This window comes from Alexandromys fortis, unplaced genomic scaffold, assembly GCF_014885135.2.
Source record: "Alexandromys fortis isolate MF-2015 unplaced genomic scaffold, M_Fortis_MF-2015_v1.1 scaffold_46, whole genome shotgun sequence".
Taxonomy (NCBI): domain Eukaryota; kingdom Metazoa; phylum Chordata; class Mammalia; order Rodentia; family Cricetidae; genus Alexandromys; species Alexandromys fortis.
In genome coordinates this window covers 2,967,099-2,988,830 of record NW_026067919.1, presented here as the reverse complement: position 1 = coordinate 2,988,830, position 21,732 = coordinate 2,967,099, and the positions used below count along the sequence as shown (strand labels likewise).

The 21,732-nt window shown below is 38.6% G+C and overlaps 2 protein-coding genes across 2 annotated transcripts in view; both read right to left on the bottom strand.

Moving 5' to 3' along the window:
* The window catches only part of Znf385d (zinc finger protein 385D), a 716,416-nt gene that overhangs the window by 616,494 nt on the left and 78,190 nt on the right, over positions 1-21,732 (bottom strand). The gene's annotated exons all lie outside the window — the stretch shown is intronic.
* LOC126500596 (oocyte-secreted protein 1-like) lies at positions 12,689-14,915 on the bottom strand. Its single transcript, XM_050140605.1, has 2 exons — positions 14,820-14,915; positions 12,689-13,228 (listed from the first exon to the last, which is right to left on the bottom strand). Exons 1-2 carry the CDS (start codon positions 14,913-14,915, stop codon positions 12,689-12,691), a joined length of 636 nt encoding a protein of 211 aa, XP_049996562.1.

Below are 21,732 nucleotides of genomic sequence, written 5' to 3'. Positions count from 1 at the left end.
TGAGCCTAAGCTCTTATCTAAAGTCTCCCCGGACTTAGTGAGCAGTTTCCCTTTCTTAATTTTGCATGGCCTTCAGAATAGTATACTCTGTGGATTCAAGATACAAAGTCCATCTAAACTGGGTCCATCTCTAAAAATCACCATTGCTACCTCAGCCTAAATCACTAGGCCTTCCTACCCACCGTATTGCTTTTTCATCTCACTTCCTACTTTGGCTTCAAAGCCCTCTATCATTCACTGAACTTCCAGAAGAATAATTTGAAAACCAGGTATGTTTTATAATTGTCCTACTTAAAACTCATTGGTTTCTTTTTTTTTTTACATCTAAAGAAGACTTCTCATTCTGTGTAGTTATTCTTTATTCATCTCCACAACTTCTCATTCTATACCTCAACCCATACTCATTCTTGCTTTGGTCCAGCCAGTTATCTGTCATATGTGCCCATTCCTGACACTCTGCTGACTGCTATGGTGTTGTATAGAAACTTCCTCAGAGGTTCAAACCTTCTACCAGAAGGGAAACTTGCTAAGACACAGGATGCTTAGGAGGTAAAACTGCAAGATGTTCCAAGGGGAAGTGAAACATTGAACGTTCAGGGAATCTCATTAGCTAATAATTAAACAGATCAAAGATTCAGGAAATCCCTGAAACCGATTAGGCCCCTGTTTCCCTAATCACACATAAGTGGTAAGGACTGAGGTGAAATAATCCCAGGCCTGCTGAACTGACTACTGACTGTGAGGGGCTCAAACCAATCAACTAAACTACCATGAAATGACAGTCTCCAGCTTGTGGAAGTGACAAGGCTGTTCAGCTCTCACACATGCTAAGGTGAGCTTTGGTACAGCAGCTGTCTTTAAATTATCTCTACTTCTGTAAGTACCATACCCATATTCCTGTAAGTAGCCCAAATAAAATATAAAAAGTATTGGTTCAAATAGTCAAACTTTGTTGGTGCCTGTACGTTAGAATGGCATTGGTTAGCTATCTGGTTTGAGTAGACATTTGTTAGTAAATAACATCACGCAACATGTGGTTGGCTGCTCTTAAACACAGCAGATTTCAGCTTGACGCTTTACTACAGAAAACCCTCTATCACCAGTCTATTCAGAAGATCATGCTCTGGTGGCTGGCCACCCCAGTCCTTTCCTTGTGGGATTCCTAATTTCCAGTTTAAAGAGGATTCCACTTGCTGATGTTGCTTCTTAGACCATAAATACATAGGCATGGCTATGTGGTTCAGCTTTAATTTTAGTTTCTGTCAAAGAACACATCCTGGCAGTATTCTTTAAAAAATAACTTATTCATGGATTTATTATATAGTTCAGGCTGTCTTGGAATTACTGTGTAGCCCAAGCTAGACTTGAACCCAAAACTCACTTGCTGATGCCTCACCCACACTAAAATTAACAACCACATGGTTACCACACTGATATTTTTTTCATGTATAAAATGTATATTTAAAATATTATTAAAAAGCAAGTATCTTTTAACCTTAGTAACAAACTGAAAAGTTTTGTAATTTATTCTTGAACAAAATACTCTTGAGTTAAGGATTCCATTCTTCACAGATCTGCATAAAATCACCCATTTTCAAAATAGATAAAAGGAAAAACTAAAAACACAATGACAGCAAGAAACATATTTCAGTATCTCAGAGCATCAGGGAAAGAGCCATCTTCCAAAATCTTAGCACTCTCTGGTTAGAGGCCTTGATTTAAAATATGTGAATTATCTTTACTAATACTCCAGAAGAGACTGGAGAAATGACTTAGAGGTTAGGAGCACTGTTTCCAGGACATCTGACGCCTTTGACTTCTTCACATGTCTGAATTCATGAGCACACCCCTACATACATACATACATACATACACACTCACACACATACACACAGATATTATATTAAAAATAATAAAATATATATTAGAAAATAACACAAGATTCTTATATTTGCATCACCCATATGAATAAAATAGATTTTGCTACAAATGTATGGGTGAGGTGTCTGCTTTTATTAAGAGTATAGGAGTCTCTAACTTCCCCCCTTTGCTATTGTGCACTACTCTAAATTCACCGTAAGTATTTTATGTTCCAATATAGTGGATTTTAAATAAATTCTGTTCTGCTTTGTCTAAATTTACTTTCCACAAAAGATTATCCTTTGACAGAAGACAACACAAAGTACTTAAAAATTCTAGACTCAACAAAAATTCTAAACTGAAGGAACAGCAGTGATCACCTGAAAACATCATTTGTGCCAGTATGGTTTGTGCTGATTGATATGAGTGAAAAACTGAGGTTTCTACTCAATAGATTATCCCAGGAATTGCTCTGCCTTCGTCCAATGGAAGACCCGCTCAGAGTAAGATTCTGCATCTGAAATCAGGGCAGTTTCCTATTCACATTTTATTTCCAAAGGAAATCTCACACACTGTGGGTCTGAACATGTGTTCACTATTAGTTTTGTTGATATGTCATAATCTTTTCATACAGATGCCTTTCAGCAGATGTTTTGAAGTATAGTAATAATGGCTGGATTAATGTCTGCCATAGGGGCTGCTTCTGATAGAAATGGGGAGTGGGCAAGGGGATGGAACTCTCCAGGGCTTGGTACCAGGTCACTGCCCATTTGACTGTGAGTTCTCCTCAGATGTAGAATGTACTTCTGTGCTGAAAACCAGAATCGTGGCTGTGACACATATACTTTACAAACAGGCAGACAATCTGCAAAGTCCATAGTGAAAGAAAGATATCGGACTGCTCACTTAAGATCATTTTTATGATACATGAAGATAAATTTTATTATATTTCAAAATGAAAAACAATCTACCTTAAAGTGATATTTGTGAAAAGTACTTTAACTCCTCGAGATTACCATCCCAATATGCAAATCTGTGAATTTTCTAGGCTCACGTGTATTCCATGAAAAGAAGCTTGTGTACACATTACAGGGTGGGTTTACATTTGTTAGCCATCTGCCACTGTAAAAGAATGTTGACTAACCGAAAGCCTGAGCTCAACTGAGAGGCCATCACTATGTGGTCATTATGGATGGCTCTGACCCAGCAGACCACAGAGCTCAATCCAGCCACACTGTGAAGCCATCAAACACAAACCTATTTATTCCTTTTACTGGGAATGAAAAGAAATAAGGACAAGGCCTTGAGATATCTTCTCTTCAAGTTTATAGATGAGAGATTGTATTGAATTTTATTTAGAAAATTGTGACGGTGATGGGCAAAGTGTTTAACAAGGCATGAAAATTCAACAACCAAACCAATAATGCCAGGTTACTATGTTGACACCATCTTCAAAACAGAGAACTCTAATAGTGACAGGGAACAACAATCAGTGTATTTTCAACCCACTCAGGCACAGCTGTCAAGAACTTGTATCACAAATAATGACAGGTCACATAAATAAATGGCATAAATTTGAAGGTGGCTTTAAAAACTCATTTTCTATATAGAATCCGGTTTTAAAATAAAGTGGACAAAAATAAGATAAGCTGAATACAGAAACCATTCATTACACCTAAAGATTGAACACAATCATAATGTTTCTAAACAAGTCTACACAGCACAAACTATATCTGTTGTTCTACTTCCCTAATTAAAATGTGGGGATTATTTACACCCAATGCTTGCAAGACAAAGTTTCACTGTATTGCCAATACTGGTCTCAAAGCACTGGATAAAACTTTCTGTTTCGTTTTCCCCATTTAGACTTCCTTACATTAAGCTTTTCCTGTTGAGAATACTGTAAGACTTCCACTGTGAAATGGTCCAAAGAAGGATGCCTGCATGTGGCTATGTGGGACTGCTTTGGCCCCATTCTTGGACTGACAGCAGTGCTAGGCTGCTTTGCAATGAGAAAGGGGAAGCTGAGAACCCATGGCATGAGGTGACATCATAGTCAATCACTCTGTCACCTGTGGTGCCCTGTGATGGAGTGCCAGCTAAAGCACGAGCCTTGAGAGCCCAAGTGGCAGCTGCATTGATCACAATGGTTGTAACGATAGCTGTGGGGACTGTGGTGTGGGGCAGGTTTTCCTTAGCACTCTGGAATGCTTCCAGAGAAAAACATCAATCTGTCAGCTACAGGCCTCTGCCTGAGGACCAGAGAGCTACCATGAGAACCATAAAAATGTAGGCATTCTGTGGCTACAGGGCTGATAGTGCTGAAATGTCAACACAGCGTTTAATTGTGGAGGGTGCTAAGACACAACCCCCATTATAGTCACAGTACAGGCAGAACCTCCTGTGAAGTTTGGGTCACTAGCTGGGACAAATGAGCTCTTGACACTTGGAACAGGGTGAAATCAGTGTAGTGGGTTGTGAAAGAACCCCGTTTAAAAGTTTTGTGTTTAGAACAAGAGACAAAAGAAAGTACTACAGCCAGGCAATAGTGGTGCATGCCTTTAATCCCAGCACTCAGGAGGCAGAGGGAAATGGATCTAGGTAACAAGGAGGATGCTAAGAGGGGCACTTGGATCACCCACAAAAGGAGAAATAGATGAGATTTCTTGGAATAACTGGGGGTGGCACGTAGTAGTAGGAGGAGTGTAAAGGGTAGAGGATGGGAGGTAGGAACATGTGGATCAGAATGAGTAAACTGGGAGGGGGCAGAGAGGCAGAGCAATGAAAGAGATATCTTGATAAAAGATGGCATTATGAGCTTAGGGAGAAACCCAGTGCCAGGGAAACTCCCAGGAATCTTCAAGGATGACTCCAGCCAAGACTTTAGCAGTAGTGGAAAAGGTGTCTCAACTAGACATCTACTGTAATCAGATTGGTGACTACTCTAATTGTCATTATAGAATTTTCATTTATGGGAGCGGATGCAGAGATCCACAGCCAAGCATAGGGCTGAGCTCCAGGAGTCCAGCTGAAGAGAGGGAAGAGGGATTATATGAGCAAGGGGGCAGAGTCAAGATCATGACAGGGAAACCCACAAAGACAGCTGAGTGGAGCTTATGGGAGCTCACAGACACAAGACCAATAGCTAGGGATCCTGCATGGGACCAACCTAGACCTTCTTTTTAACCAGTTCAAACCAAAAATATCTAAACTATAAAAAAGGACAGGTTTAGTGCTTGTAAAACGACCTTGACATTTAAGCACTTAAAGATGTTAATAAAATCAACTGTCATAATTCACACGAAAATTACAAAAAAAATAATATACATACTATCTGAATACTATCTGCTAAATTTATCGCACATGGTTTAATGCACGTTAAAAAGGTCTAAGTGAATGCAGTAGGACAGTCTTCTCCATGACGGTGCTGCTGAATAGTGTGAGCACAGACCTTTGAAAACTAAAGATACTTTGAGTGAGCTTCTACTGCTCTTTCTAAACACTGCTTCCCTAATCTCCAGATTTGCTACATTTGTTATGCGTTTTATTACTTCAATTTTAGGACTTACTAACATTTCAGGGCTTACTAATATGGTTCATGGTACATGATGATCTATATTTCCATGATTTACCCGTTTTAGTATTTTGTTTCTCGCGGATCACTAATATGTAGGTTATGACATAATTCCATAATTTCTAGTTATTTACTCATTTCATTACGTTTATGCTCCTCAGGCTTACCGAGAACCTCCATATAGCACACACAGCTCAAGAATACAGCATAAATAACACTCTAGCAGACTTTCTTTCCACTTCTTTACACCCTTAATGTAGATAAATTATTAAGTACCATGGGTTTAAATGAATATAAATTCAATTCATTTAAATTTTTATAAACAAATTGACAGGATTTATTTATTTTTCTTGGAGAACTGGTCTTGCTATGCATTCCAGGCTGACCTCAAACTCGTGGCGCTTCCTGCCTTGGTGCTGGCACGACAGCTGTGGGCAATCTGGCTTCTAATGACATTTTAATTAATGAAAGGTTTACTGCTGCTGAACTCTCCAGATTCTCTCATTCTGGAAAACACTTATGCTCTCTGTTTGATGCATAAGACAATTGTTCTAATGTCTCCCTGGGTCAGTATGAACTGATTTTTCCCCAGCTCACCAGCCAGCCACCCCTTGCATCTCTGTCTTGTCCGGACCCTATTATCAAGCAGTATTTATTTGCAAATTCCCATTGTCATATATGTTGTTTAATATTTACAAATACATTTCTTGATAACTCAGGCAGATATCATGTGATCAAATTGTCCCCTGTTTTGCCCATGCTCTTTCACCGCCCTCTGTTGGACTGCATCATTTGCATTTCTAAATAGAAAAATAAAGGCATAACGCTACTCCGAGGAAAAGACAAAATACAATGGTACACTTGGAGGATCCAGATTTTTATTGGGAGGCAACTTCTGAGAAACCAGAAAAAAGAGGGACAATCAGAATTATACAAGGAAAACCTTCAGGCCAAGAAACAGATCTGCTGTATAAAAGGAAGGGAGGAAGGAAGAAGCAAGCACATGGCGAGAATCTCAGCAAGGAAGGGCAGATTCTGCAAGTTCCTTCTTTTTCCCAGCAAGGAATCTGAGTATATCACCATGCAACCACCCATCAAGAGGTAACTACTCCCCCTATCAACAAGTGACTAAAGGACCACATTGAGCCATGTGTGACTGCATGCCTAATTCTGTGTCAGATTGGTCTAATAGAGAGACGAATGGCCATAAGAAGGCAGGAGAAAGGATAGGCAGGGCTTCCAGGCAGAGAGAATAAAAAAGGAGGAGAAATCTGTGAGTGGAAGAAGGAGTAAGAAAAGGAGGACATCAAGGACCAGCAGAGAACACACATAGCTACGAATACAAATGGCCCAAAGAGTTTATTTGAAAAAGATAGGAAGTTACACATTGAATAAACACGTGAAAAATGTTCAATTTCCAGAGTAATTATAGAAACACATCCAAAATAGAGAAAGGCATATTTAATGACCAAATGAAAACATAACTCTACACAAGATTAATGCCCTTGAAATGTTAGAATAGTAAGGCTGAACAGAAGGCAAAGATCCACATGCCTGCTCAGGTCTCTCCACACTGGAACTGGAAAAGAAAACAGAAAGCTGCTCTATGATGGTGGACGAATATATGGTAGAGTATGAAGGAGAGAGGCGGGGTGAATATGGAGGGAGGGGGAGAGAGAATGAGAAGCCCTTTCCACTTGGTCTTCATTACCTGTGGCAGATGGGAGAGCTGGTCCAGTTTCTCACCAACTGAAGTGCTAGGAAGAGCAGTCCCTGTACCTCACCTGGGCAGCCCAGTGGAACTGACTCTGTTTATAGGGGTATCGATGTGTAGGTACAGGAAAGTTGGCCCAGAGGACCTAAGAACAGGAGAACTGGCCTTACTCCTTGCTGCTTACTGAATAGGGTGAGCTAGCCAGGGTAACACTGGAGAGCTCTCCCTGGTATTGTGGATGAGGAAGAACTGGCAGGCTAACCAACCCAGCAACCATGGCTATGAGTTGTTCTATCCAATCATCCACACCTCTGTGATCTGCTGGAGCATGTGAAAGGGCAAACCCGGCAGACCCAAAGCTCCAGGATCTTCATGACACAGGACAACAACAGGATATCGAACAGGAGTCCTTGTGAGAGCACAGCATCTATGGTGTAGCAAAACCAGAGGCCATGGAGCAGACCAAGATTTAATTCAAGGAAAATTTGCAAGTAATGATAAATGAACTAAAGAGTAAACTGTGACTTACTATGCCACACTACTGCTTCCACAGTGAGTTTTTTTTTCTTAAAGTTTTATTTTGTTTTAGTCTTAAGAGGAAAGGATAGAGAAATGAGTGGATTGAAATCCATGATGTGAAATTGTGAAATCCACAAAGAATCAACAAAAAGGTTAAAAAAAAGAAAAGAAAACAAAACAAAAGATAGAATATCAAGAATTCAGTTGGGCAATTGTCTTTCTAGAAAAAGTGACAAATGTTTCCTAAAAGAAGATTATGTTTGAGAACTAGTCACCTGTACAGAGAGAGTACATGCTAACACAAAGGTGAGCGGTCATTAAGGATCGAGTGGTGATCGGCACATCCCAAGCAAGGTCTGGGACAGGCAAGCTGTTCTCATGGGTAGTGAATAGAAGCTAATGCTGTGAAAATATGGATTCAAGCCTGGTTTCATAGCCCTTGAAACAGAGAACACAACGGTATGAGTGCCCTTCATCAGAAAGTTCCACTATTAAATTTCAGTTCTTAAAATCATTTTTAAGACGTAAGACTTCCATGATTGAACTGGAGATTTTAAAAATAAATAAAATGGTAAATGTGGATGTAAGAAAACACTTTATTGAAGAAAAATAAACAGACTCACAGTACAACTGGGAAGTTCATTATAAATCAGCTACTCAGAGGGCTTTCAATGTTAGAGTTTTGGGGTACATTTATTTCAAGCTAATAGAAATTTCAGAAATGAAACCTGGTTGAATGCTAGTGTTCATAATTAATGCAGTTTTAAGTTAAACTTTTAAAAATAAAAATCAATAATCCACTGCCTATTCTATCCAATCAAAATAGATTTGGAAGATACAGGGTGTCCAAATTTATCATGAAATAAAAGTAAATAAGGGTTAAAACATACAAGGTGATATATGCAGGACGAATTGAGTAGAAAAGACTAGACATAATTAATCACACCTAAGTGTAGAGATGCTGGAAGAAAGCCAAGGAAAGCTGGTTCACTTGCCAGGTCCCAGCCTGAGTGCTAGGTGTTCTCAGAGGGGTTTACAATCATGCCTGTGGCTACTGCACACATAACTCACAGAAACGCTGGTTGTCTACCCAAGACCTGAGCAAAATCAAGGAGACAAATTCTCAGCACAGATGGAGTAGGGACTCTGAGGCCTTCTTCCAGTGGAGCAGCTACGCACAGGTGATTACTGGGATGGCTGCTGAGCCGTGGGGGAGTCACTGTTTTTTTGAGGACATGACCTTTGTTACATTACTAATGTTCACGTGGAAGGCCACACACCTCTGTACATATGGGAAACACGAATTGGGTTCATTTATTAATAACCTGTTATTAATTATTAAGATTACTTTCTGGAATTGGGAGAACACTAGGGAAGTAGGAGGGAGGACACGGCAGATATAACTTTAAAATGTTATATAAATGTATGACATTTTCAAAGAATGAAAAGTATGAATGATGTTTTCAAAGAATAAAAAATACTATTGAAAAATATATAAAATGGAAAACTATACAAGAGAAATATCACATTCAGTATAATTAATACTCCTACTAATCAGCAAGTATAAGGTTTAAACATTAATCTAAATATGAAAAACACCTTATTATTATTCCCCATTGTAGCATTTCTCTGCATGTTCTATTTATACCATGCTAAGGTGGTAAAAATGACACATTTAATTTAAGAACTATAGCTATACTGAAAGAATAATAAGATCCTGTAACTTCTGTAAAAGTTCAGTTCAGTTCCAAACCACATGGATTCTCAGCTTGCATACACATACACATGCACACACATCTCCCACCTCCCCACCCCCACCACACACACATTCCAAGTCAGCACTCTTTGCCCATGTATGAAATCAAGAGTTCAAATCATGTTCTCCCGAGGAATCTTGGAATAAATTCCAGGCTGTATTCTAAATTCTCATGAATAAATTCCAGGTTGTTTTCTAACCCCCCCCCCCCAGTGACTCATCTTTATTTTACTAAGCGTGTGTTAGTCTCGGAAAGGGAAAGGAATTTTTCTCAAGTGACAGAATGGTAGACAGTTTAGGTTTCTGTAGAGATTATGTTTGGGGGACTTAGTATCTGGGAACTTTAGACCTCTGAGTGACACAATGAAATTACAAAGCAATTTATGTGGGAACCCGCCAAAATGAACAGCTATGGCAGAAGTCCCTTAAAGTTCCTTAAGGACCAAAATGTGCTAGGTCCTGTCCTTTGAGCACTGTGTCGTTGAGGGCTGAAGACAATCTCACAACTGACTCCGTTAGTCAATATTCTTTGAGCACTTACTCTATGCCAGACACTACTAAGTGCCTATGATCATTTCATTTAATTTTACTCTTCTAGTGGTCATGAGAGCGAAGTATAATTATTTTCATTTCTAGATGAAAGGTGAAGAAAGGAAAGAGAACCAATCAGTCTGGTACTACTCAGATGGTGTGAGTTAGAATCAGCATCCCTGCAGTGTGACTGAAGAGTTCCTGCTCTTTATGCATTGATAACCAAGTCGTTCCCCCACCACATAGCACAGACCATCAGTTACAGCATTTTCATTCAAAATTCACTCCAGAACAAAGGCTGCTCTGGATCTTATGACTTCTTCAGCGCCACTGACCACATGAATAGACAAATAAAAATAAAACCAACAATAGAAAATAAGAAATAAGAAAAAACAAAAGCCTGAACTAGTTTTTAAATGAAGAAAAATTTTGAGTTAATGGGTATTTAATTTCCCTGACAGTTATAACATTACCCAAAGTCATGGAGTTCTCTTTATTTAATCACAGAATTTAACACATACTCCTGTAACTACAGATATTGGACTTGTTTCCAGCATTGAGGAGATTTTTTTAAAAGCATATGCTTACCAGTTAGAGCTCAGTAGAGCACTTGCCTAGCATGTGTTAGGCCTCGATTCCATCCTCAGAACTAAACAAATAAAGGTAAGTTCTAAAAGGTTTTCAGTAGAGAATTACATAAAGTTGACAGCAATACCCCAGTCATTACTGTTGCCCACCATTTTGTCTAGAATTTGAGTGTTCAGTCAACTGGGTGTGAGAATGGGATTCTACTGTTGCAAAGCAAATATTTGCCCTATGCTCCGTGATGCTCTATGGTGCCCTCAAGATGATATTAACCATATAACAATTTAGTAAGCTACATTCCTGGTCTACCTTTATATATTTTCAATTTCATATAAGAAAAGTTTCTTCACTAATTTATTGTCTTTTTTGCATTTTGATGTTGTAAAAGATTGGCATAATGCTATGACACAATATTATAATTCACAAAACTGAAACCCAGTCTATTTTTCCATCCCAGTACCCACATTTAAGGAGGGGTTTATGAATACATCAGTGCTATGTGAAAATGAACAATTTTGGTGACAGAAAAATCTCGTCACAGGAAATGAAAGACTAAGAACTCAGTGTTCGTGTCACTCAGGTCAGAACAAGTATCCAGGCCTTTCCATAGTCAGGGAAGGAGAGTACACTTGGAAAATAAATAGTCTCACCTTGCAAAACCCTTCAAATGCACCCACTAAATCAAAAGGATTAACTGGGATTAGAAAGCATTAGAGTTTCATTGTAACAAATAAGTTGGTTTTCCCTTTAATCATACTAGAAACAAAGACCAGTAACTGTTCATTTCCAATTCCATAGCATATAAAATGTTAAAAACATTACTTCAAATATTTTTATGTAATGATCACATTGTAAAGTGATGTGGGAGATCCTTCTGTCTATGTGTTGCTTTTATTGGTTAATGACTAAAGAAACTGCCTGGGCCTGTTGATAAAGCAGAACATAAGTAGGCATGGAAAAACTGGACTGAATGCTGGGAGAAGGAAGGTGGAGAGAGACACCGTGTAGCTGCCGGAAACAGATGCTGGTTGGAACTTTAGCCTGTAAGCCACAGCCACGTGGTGATACACAGATTAATAGGAATGGGATAAATTAATATGTAAGAGATGGCCAATAAAAAGCTAGAGCTAATGGGCCAAGCAGTCGTTTAATTAATACAGTTTTCTGAGTGGTTATTTTATGGCTGGGTGGTCAGGATGAACAAGCAGCGACCCTTCCCCCAATAGAAATAATCACATTGTAAAGTGATTTTACTTCCTCAGAGAAGGCGAGCAAACTGTAGAAACCCTCCTAAATCTTTCCCCTAAATAGGTATTATGCCTTGTTTAAACCGAACACAAAGTGGTCCAACTCCAGGGAAGATGCAATTGGGTCAGGGGCCATTGCCCTAACCATCACTCCAAGGTTGAAGCAGATGCACCTGCAGAAAGCTTTGTCCTCATTAGTTAACTTATCAGACCCCATTCCCTATGGTGGGATGCCATGCTCAGGCTTAATGCAGCAGGGATAGGCTTGGTCCTACCTCAACTTAATGGGCTGGGCTTTGTTGACCCACGGAAGCCCTTACCATTTGGGAGGAGTAGATGGGTAGTGAGCTGGGGAAAGGAAAAGGGGGCAGGAGGAGGGGTGGGAGGGAGAGCTGTGACTGGGATGTAAAATGAAATTATAATAAATAAAAAAGAAAGCTTTGTCCTTGCTGTCTGTGACATTGTCCATAATGTACCCTCACGCTGTCTCTCCTTTTCCAGGCACCAGAGCTCACCAACAGAGTGTCTTGCTATCAAAGGCTACTTGGAAGAAAACAATGATGCTTCAAGACTTGTTCACTGTAGCGTACTGTCAACGCTTACCACTGCTCTGTTACAGAAGAAGAGTGGCATCCTTACACAGGTAGTACCACTGTTTGTTTGTTTTGTTTTGTTTTTTTTTATTTTTTATTTTTAGAAGCGGCTTTAATAGAAATTTTTATTGATTAATCAGATTTGATAAAGCTAAAATCAGGGACAGATTTTTAAAATGAGAATATATGAAGGTAGCATGCCATTTTATTTAAAACTGCAAATCAGTCACTTTTTAAAAATGGATGAGAGAAGTCATCCTGTAACCATCTGCATTCTGAAGAAATGGAGAGAGCAAAACTCTAATCCACTCAGTTAGATGCCTCAGCATGCTGATGCCTGCTGGTTCCCAAGCTCTGAGGCTCCTGCGACACCCGGTTGGTGTTTTGACCTGATGTTGAAAAGTTTAGCGGCACTGCAGGAGCAGCCTTATCTTTCTTGCGTACCGTCATGTCTACTTCCCACTCAGGAGGGTTGCCAGTGAAGTCCCCTTTACTCTCAGCTTCACAGAAAAGAGGATACCGACTATGTAGAACACAGGACAGGTGCATGTCAGTTCGGTTATTACTAGAGTTTTTTGGGATATATGCAAGGTGTGTCTGAAGCAGAGTGACATCATAAAGAACTTTATTGACAATACCGCAGGCGTAAGTACGGTAGGTAAAGTCATAGACATCATTTGGCCAGACGGTGGTCACAGGGCAGATAGATCCTAAATACACTTCATCAGGTTCCATAAATACATTGTGGAATAGCGTGGCCTTAATCCTGAGATAGAACCAATGATTGGTGCATTGCAGACGAAGGGCTGACCAATCATCAGCACCAGTCGTCAGGACGAGAAGAAGCAGCTGTTTTTGGTTTTAAAGGCACAGATATTTCTTCTAGTTCAATAACTAAATGTCACTATTACACTTCCCCGATTCTGGCAGACATTTCTTGTTGGGGTATATGCTTCTCAATGATGTTTCTACGTTTTTATGTCTTAGTTTTATTGATTTCTACTGCCTTCTACATAAAAACTACAACATGAAATGCACAGAAAATTAAGGCAGAAGTGGTTAGTCTTTTCCTACCCACACTAGAAAGAGAAATTGCTCCAATCAAAAGCACTACAAAGTAGAGAATTGTTATGGGAGACAAATTACGCCATCTAGAAATCATGAATTTTGGCCTTGCCATGAGGTATGCCGCCTGCAGTAAATTGTCTGAAATAAAAAAAAAGTCTCTGAATGTGACTGAATTAATTCAAAGTTAAGTTACCCAGAAAATTCAGCCACTGCCTCTAGTAAATACTGTAGCTCATTGCTGTTTGCCGTAGTGTGTGTATCCTGACTGTGTTATGAGACCACCACAGGAGGTCAGGAGACTAAAGGTTTGAAGCTCATGGTATTTCAATAACAAACAGAAATGAAATCTCTTTAGACAGAGATGTGAGGAGAACAAACCGTCCTCTATGTATTTATTCATGTACTTATTACTTGTGGAAGTATATGGGAGGAAGGCATGAAGGAAATTCATTTGCTTTTAAGAATTACAAGACACTGTCATCGAAGTGAACTATTTCTCTATCATATATAATTAACAACCATGTAAGACATAGTCAGAGTGGTGACAAGCTGCCTTACAGTTTTCAGAGACATATTGCATTCAGGGTTCTCTAAGGTATATAAGTTCTCCAAATAAGGAGTACATATTTGCAACAAAACATGTAAACTAATCTGAAATTTTACTATTTTTTGACCCCCAAATCCAAAAGCTTGCCATCAAACTGACCCGACCTTAATCCTTATAAAGGCAAACCAAGTTGTACCAAATTCAAGAAAATGCACCCAGAGATGGAAACTAGTCCATGACCTCAACAAAGAACTGGTGAACCCAGTGCTTCCTAAAATATTGGTTATTACCCACTACTGATTAACTTCATTGAAAAATCTAGTCTCTCCTTTGGTATAAATTATAATTCAAAGAATTTCTGAATAATTTTGTCTGGGAAATGAAAATAATCAGCAGAAAACGACTAAAAATCTTTGTAGCAATTGACCATTTGAATCTAGCCATTTCTCTCTCAACTGATCCTGAGAGGCAATGGGAAATAGAACAAAGGAATGTCATGCATCGTTACATATGAGAAGATATAAAAAGGATGGTGGTAGTGATAGTCTAAACAAATCATGGTTATTATTTTTATTTCTAATTTGTAGATAGCATCTACAATATTTATCAGTATCATTAATTTGTATGTTTTCTATTATTACATTTTATAATTATCTGTTAGTAGTTTCGTCTTTGTTGTTTATGAATGAATGAGGGATAAGTATATTTAAATTAGGGAAAAATTAGTTTCTTTTTCAATCCCTCCACTTGAGGCCTGGCCTAGTTACAAGAAATGACTGATTCGGACTCCATGTCCCCATTACTAGGAATCTTTGCTAGGGTTACTCTCGTAGATTCCATGGAATTTTCTTTGCACAAGGTTTCCACCTCATCCCCCACATGTTCCCCAATTCCCGTTGTCTCCTCCAGTATTTTCTCCATTTTCCAACCTGATTCTTCTTGTTCTTAACCCCACCCACCTGCAGTCCACCCACTAAGTCTGTTCTATTTTCTTCCCAGGGAGATCTTTGTACCAAACTAGTCACAAAAACATCAAACCTAGAGTGTTTTCTGTTTGCTGAGTATTCTTGGACTGGAACACAGCCAAATCATCATCAAAGAGACCAGAGAGACTTCCAGCAGCTGATGGGGGCAGATGCAGAGTACCACAGCCAAACATTAGGATGCAGTGCAGGGAGTCTCATGGAGGAAGACGAGGAAGAAGGAAAGATTACAGATATCGGAGGAATCAGGGGCACCATGAGAACACAGTCCACAGAATCAATTGACTGGGACTCTTGGGGGCTTACAGAGATCAGTGATCTGTAGGGTCTGGCCTAGGTCATCCATATATGAGTTATACCTGAGTAGCTTGATGTTCTTGTGGGATTCCTAAAAGTGGGCAGTCTCTGACTCTTTTGCCTGATTGTGGGACCCTTTTCCTCCCACTCTGTTGCCTTGTCTAGCCTTGATGTGATGTTGTGTGCCTGGTCTTATTGTAGTTGTCCTGCTGTGTTTGGTTGATTTCCCAGGGGTGCTGCTCTTCTCTGAGGGGAAACAGAGGAGGTATGGATCTGGAGGAAAGGAGAGGTGGTTCACGGAGACAGCAGGGAAGAGGAGGGAGGGGAAACTCTGGTCAGGACATAATGAAAGGATAAAAATAAAAGGAAAAATAAAAGAATTAGGGAAAATGAATCTGTGTAGTATAGGCAGGAAGTAGTTGTCTAGTGCCCTGAGTTCTATTTTCAGAAATAGCTAAGAGCCTTGAGTGGCGTGTCCAGGATCCCAGGTCGGTGTTTAGTTTAGTCTCTACTTCATCCCGGTACTCAATTGTGAATTTTACCATAGAGAAAAAAGTATAGGAAACTTTTCAACTTAAATAATGTGTTCTGCAGAAGAGCTGGGGATGAATGAACAACATGGTGGTAGGCCATCTGTGGGTATAAAGGAAAGTAAATTTCCTTGAGAAGTTAGTAACTCTGTCAGGGACCATACTGGAGAAGTAAGGAACTTAGTTCTATGAATGTTTCTGAGAGAGAGATAGAAATTCATTCTGTCAGCACACCCCAAAGTCATAGTACTCCAGCCTGTCAATGTGTCCTAGAAGTGTGCAATTCCATGTTGTAACATGCTGGAGAAGCACAGAACTCGATCCCGTGCTGAAAGGAACCAGTATTGTGGCCTTCACCAACACCATTAGCCTCCAAAATGGAATCAGTTAGAACCCAGATAACATATCAATCATTTTTACATCATGTGTCAACGGTGATGGCAGCAAGGACTGCTAGTTACCATGCTGACAGCACTCCCACTGCCTCAGGGCTGAAAGGACAAGTGTGTGGTGGGGTCCTGGAGATGCAACTCTTGCCTATTTGCTCCCCTTGCCTGAGCTGATATCAGCATCTGTTGTCTCACAGCAGATTAATATCAAAACAACAGGTGAGGAAAATGGACATGTGGAAGCAGCCTTCAGGAAAGCACAAGGACTTTAAAATTCAATTTCATTTCCCCTGCCTGCTGCAGCATTTAAAGTTTTAATTATTCATTATTTACATTTAAATAAGAAATATGCCATTATCAGACTTAACTATTACTAATCATAAATATTTGGTGAAAGTGAATTAATTCACTTAGCTAAATTATGATGAAGTCCCTGGAAGAAATATGATCTATGATAAATCTATTTGCATGAGTTAGAAGGAGTGTAGTCCTTTGTGTGTGTGACGTTACTGTCACTAGACTTAATGCAGATAGACAGAGTCTATGAGCAGATGAGGATACCGTTGTTCAGGACTCATAGGAAGTGCCTGGAAATGAGGGAGGAGGGTGGTAGAAGATGGACCAAATGATGCGCAAATATGAAGGAAAGTCTCCAGGGTGTTTTGAAGGGCTGGCCAATCTAAAGGGCTAAGAGAATCTGGTTCTTTTTCAAGACTGAATACATTAATAAAGATTACTGTACCCATTCAAGACGGAAGTGCCCTACCCTGTTAATCTAGGTCAAATGAAATAGGTGGAAACACTGGCATTCAAACAACAAAACTACAAATGTCAATCTCAGCATTGCTTAAGGGCTTTCTTTGCCTTTTATTTCATCAAACTGAGCATAGAGACATATCTGATTATGTGAATACAATTATGACAAGTGTTAAACCGCGTCAAGACATATTTAACAAGGGAAATGAGAAAGTATTAATTATGTGTGTTATGGACATTTAAACTGAAATGTTGATAATATTTGGATAATATCAAACACCATCCAAATCTTACATATCCATTAGAGACTCAATGCACATAATTATTTTACTATATATATAATAGTTGTAAGAAACATCAAATATGTATATTGGTTAAAATATAAATATTAGTGGGTTTCATATGTACCTGTATGTATATCAACTGTGAGTGGTTATAATCATAGTGACACGTGATTTCTCTATGTTATTAGTATTATACCATTTCACATACATAGGCATAAGAAAGATGCAGTATTAATTAACTATAAAATTAGTTTATATTTGTGTGCATCTGTATGTGTCTATAGTACATACACGAGTATCTGTGTGTGTGTGCAAGTGTGCATGTAAGTGTGGGTCAGAGATCAAAGTCCAGTATTGTATTGCATGGGCCTCTGCCTTATTTTTAAGATGATGTCTCTTCTTGAGCTCACCCAGTGTTACATTGGCTGGCCTTAGAGTTCTGCAGCTCAGTGTGTCTCCATGCCAAAGTGCTAGGATTATTGATGCTCACCACCATGCTTGTTTCTTTATGTAGGTTTCAAGGGTCTGAATTCAGTTCCTTAGGCTTGAGCGGGAGCTCTTTCCTCACTGAGCCATCTCCCCAGCCTCAAATTATGCAAACTCTATCTCTAAACTGGGAACTAATCCAGTTCACCGCATTGATAAGCCAGAGGCTGAGCAATCTTACACTTTATGCTAAGGTAGGGGAGAACCATTAGCAAAAGAAAACTAACAAAACTTCCAAGCATTTGAATTATGTTCTAATGCTAAGACTCACGAAAATAAAGTTATGATTATTTAAGAAAGAAGCATATGTATGAGTGAGCTTTCTAAAATCCTCAAATATCTAATGACAGAGATTTCACTGATAACTGTTAGAATAATTATATATAATTGTTAGGCAATAAAAATCACTAACACTCATTTTTCTACAGTTGAGCACTTGGGTGATAATGCAATCTTCATGGCACAGTCAGTAAGAAATTAAGAAGCGATGCCTACATAGTTATAATTTTTCCTAGAAATAACTATTGCCATAACACTAGGGAAAATAGCGTCTAAATTACTCAGTTTTATATTTTCTTCATATTATGGATTGTTCAGGATCCCAAATCCTAAGAACTTCACATTGATGACTGGGGATATGGCATAATAGATAAAGCAAGCATGCACGAGGAACCAGTTTCGAATCCAAGACCTCACATAGAAGCTGATAGTGGCAGCTTGAAACTATAATTAAATTAGCATGCTGGGGAAGCAGACAGGCCTAGTAAAATCAGACTAAATATTAAGTGAGAAAACCTTTCTCATAAAACAGATTAGAAAGCTGTGAAAAAGGAAAAGGGCACCCCACATTGACCTCTGAACTTGACACATGTACACAAGGATATACATCACACACATATATGTACATCTGCATAGAGCACACCGAGAACATAGTACTAAGAGATCTTGAATACATTAGTTTGGGTTTGTGCTCAATTTTCATCTAGATGATATTTTGCATTTTGATCTTCATCACAGTGAACATCTAAGCACTGGAATTTTTAGAAATGTTAAGGAAAATAATTCAATAACAATAGTGTTTGCATGATCTATAGACATGTACGATGTAACTATAAACTGGAAAAATCATGATGTACTCCTTCTAATGAGGAAACATTCAAAGCCACAACAAGCAAAACTCTGCTTAAAAAAATATAAACTCAGAGTGCACAGGAGTAACCTAGGGAACGTTTTTTCTTTCTCTAGATTTGATTACTATCCCACAGTAGCAACTGTGCAGTTTTTATTATGATCATAGCTTAAAGTGACAAGAACTCTGACAGATTGTTCTGTTGCACCAACAGAATTCAATTGGAAGTGCATATGGTTTAACCACAACTGCCTTAGCAAAATAACTTCACTGCTGTTCTACACACTGTGAGCAACTCATATTCTCCTCTCTTTGTTCATGGGAAAAGATATTTTACATACCTACCAAATTATCTTATATTTGAATTGTATCAATCACTAAATAATTTTGAGGAAAATAAGCAAAAATTTTCAGATGGGTCGCTTAGCTAACTGAATACTGTGCCAGCAAGTTTTTTTTTTTTATTCCTATATCTCAGAAGAGGGACCCTTAATTGAGAATATGCCTTCATTAGCTTGGCCTGTAAGTAAGTTTGTTGGGCATTTTATGATTAATTATTGATATAGGAGGGTCCAATTCACTAGGAGAGCTCGTGGTCAGGTGCTCCTGGATGGATTAAGAAAGCAGACCAGGTGGAGCAATCTATGGGGAGCAACCCAGGAAGCAGTGTTCCTCCATGGCCTCTGCTTGAGTTCCTGCCACCAGGTTCTTCTCTTGTTTCTGATATAGCTTTTCCTGATGATAGAATGTAACCTGTAAGCCAAATAAACCATTTTTTCCCTAAGTCACTTTCGATCTTGGAGTTTTATCACAATAGTCGTAAAGAATTTAATACAGTCACTATCTACAATTTTAAGAGGGGTATTTAGTAAACTACGTAAAGGGAAGATTTATCCATATCTCTCTGGTCTAGTTTCAGTTTGGTGATAAAATATCCTGACAAAAAGCAAAATGTGGAAGAAATAGTTTATTTGCCTTACAATTTCAGGTTATAGTCATCATTTCAGGAAGCCAAGGAAGAAAGCTCCAGCAGATAGTTACACCACAGCTGCATTCAGTAGCAGAGAGAAACAAAGGCATACATTTTTTCTTGTTCTCATCCAGCTGCTTTATTATCTCTTGTCTAGAGAATGGTGCAGCTCATAATGCACAGGGTCTTTGCATTGCGTCAATTAACAATCAATAACTGCCAAAAAGGCACATAACAGACTCCAAAACAAAAACCACGTGATCATCCCATTAGATTCAGAAAAGGTTTTTGACTAAATCTTCCAACCACTTATGATCAAAATCCTGGAAAAATATAGATATAGGAGACATATTTTAATATAGTATAGACAATATATTGTATTCTATAGCCAACCTCATCCTAAGAGCAGAAAACACTTAAGGCATTTCCACTGAAATCAGGAACAAGACAAGAATGCTTACATTCTCCTGCTTGGTCAACATAATAATTGATATCTTAGAGCCGTAAACAAGAAAAGAAGATCAAGATGGTATAAATAGGAAAGAAAGAAGTTAAATTAACTCTTATTTTCAGATGGTTTGATTCTATACACAGAGACCCTAAAGACTTTACTAGAAATCTAGTGCTCATAAACGTCTTAAGAAAAGTAGCAGGATATGGAAGGAACACAGAAAACAGAGTAGCCATTCATTATACTAAGGACAGACATACTAAAGTAAAACAAATAAGGGAAACGATATCACTTACAACAGCCTTAAATATATTTCTGTATTAATTTAACTGAAGAAGTGTTTAATGAATACTTTAACACATGAAAAAAGAATAAAGAAAATACAGGAAGATAGACCTTTGCTCATAGGTTTGAAAGATTGAAACTGTGAAAATGACATTCTATCTTAGTTTTTAATTGCTGTGATAAAAGACTTGAGGACAAAAATTATTTCATAGTATACGACCTGATCGTATTCCATCATGAAGCAAAGTCATGGCTAAGGAACTCCAAATGGTGATGCTGCTGCGTAGCAGACATGACTAAAAGCAAACAGAATCTATTCCATATTGCTAGCAACCTCAGGAATATCTAGAATTTACTAGCAGAAAATTCCTTATCCACAGAGAGCAAACAAAATAGAGCAATTAGATGCTTAATGAGTTTTTTTCTGCAAAGTCCTACATGGAATTTATAGTATCTTTTCTAACATTCATTTCCTAGATCTACCTATTTTAGGTGCAGTTTGGGTCATTGGGCTTGTCAACGTGTGGGTCGACCTCATTTAAAAGAAGGAAAATACAGAGATTTGTTTTAACTAAAATTATCTTCCTAACCAAACACCTTGTCAATGACCTCAGGTGAGCTGAGGTAACAGGGTCTATAGCCATGGGAGCATCTAGATGAAGAATAAACTGGTTAACAGCATCAACCTAAAGTCATTTCACACAACCTAGAAGCAGGAGTGATTTTTCTGTACCCATGTGAAACTTTCAAACAATTGGAGCTAATATCCATGATGCATGAATAATATTTCAATGTGCCAGGGGACTCAGCTACTCCCCACGAAAGTGAATATTTAGAATAAAGAGCTGTTCGGAGCAAGAGCTGGGAGAATCAGTGCCCCAAATGCTGAAGGCCTCTTTGAACTTAGGTCCATCTCATAATGGATAGTATTTCTTAGTGTGGTCACCATCACTAGAGCCCTTGGAGTGACAGCTTCCTTAGCCAATAGATGCTACCCTCTCTTTCCAGCAATTTAGAAAGTTGGCTCATAAGAAACAAATGCTCGCCTTGTTTACTTTCTTGCATGAATGGTACATTTCATTACACACCAAGAAGGAATTTAGAGCATCTTATGAAAATATAGACAATGAGATTAAATAGAAGACAGCCTAAAATAGATTAAAAATGAAAATAAAGAG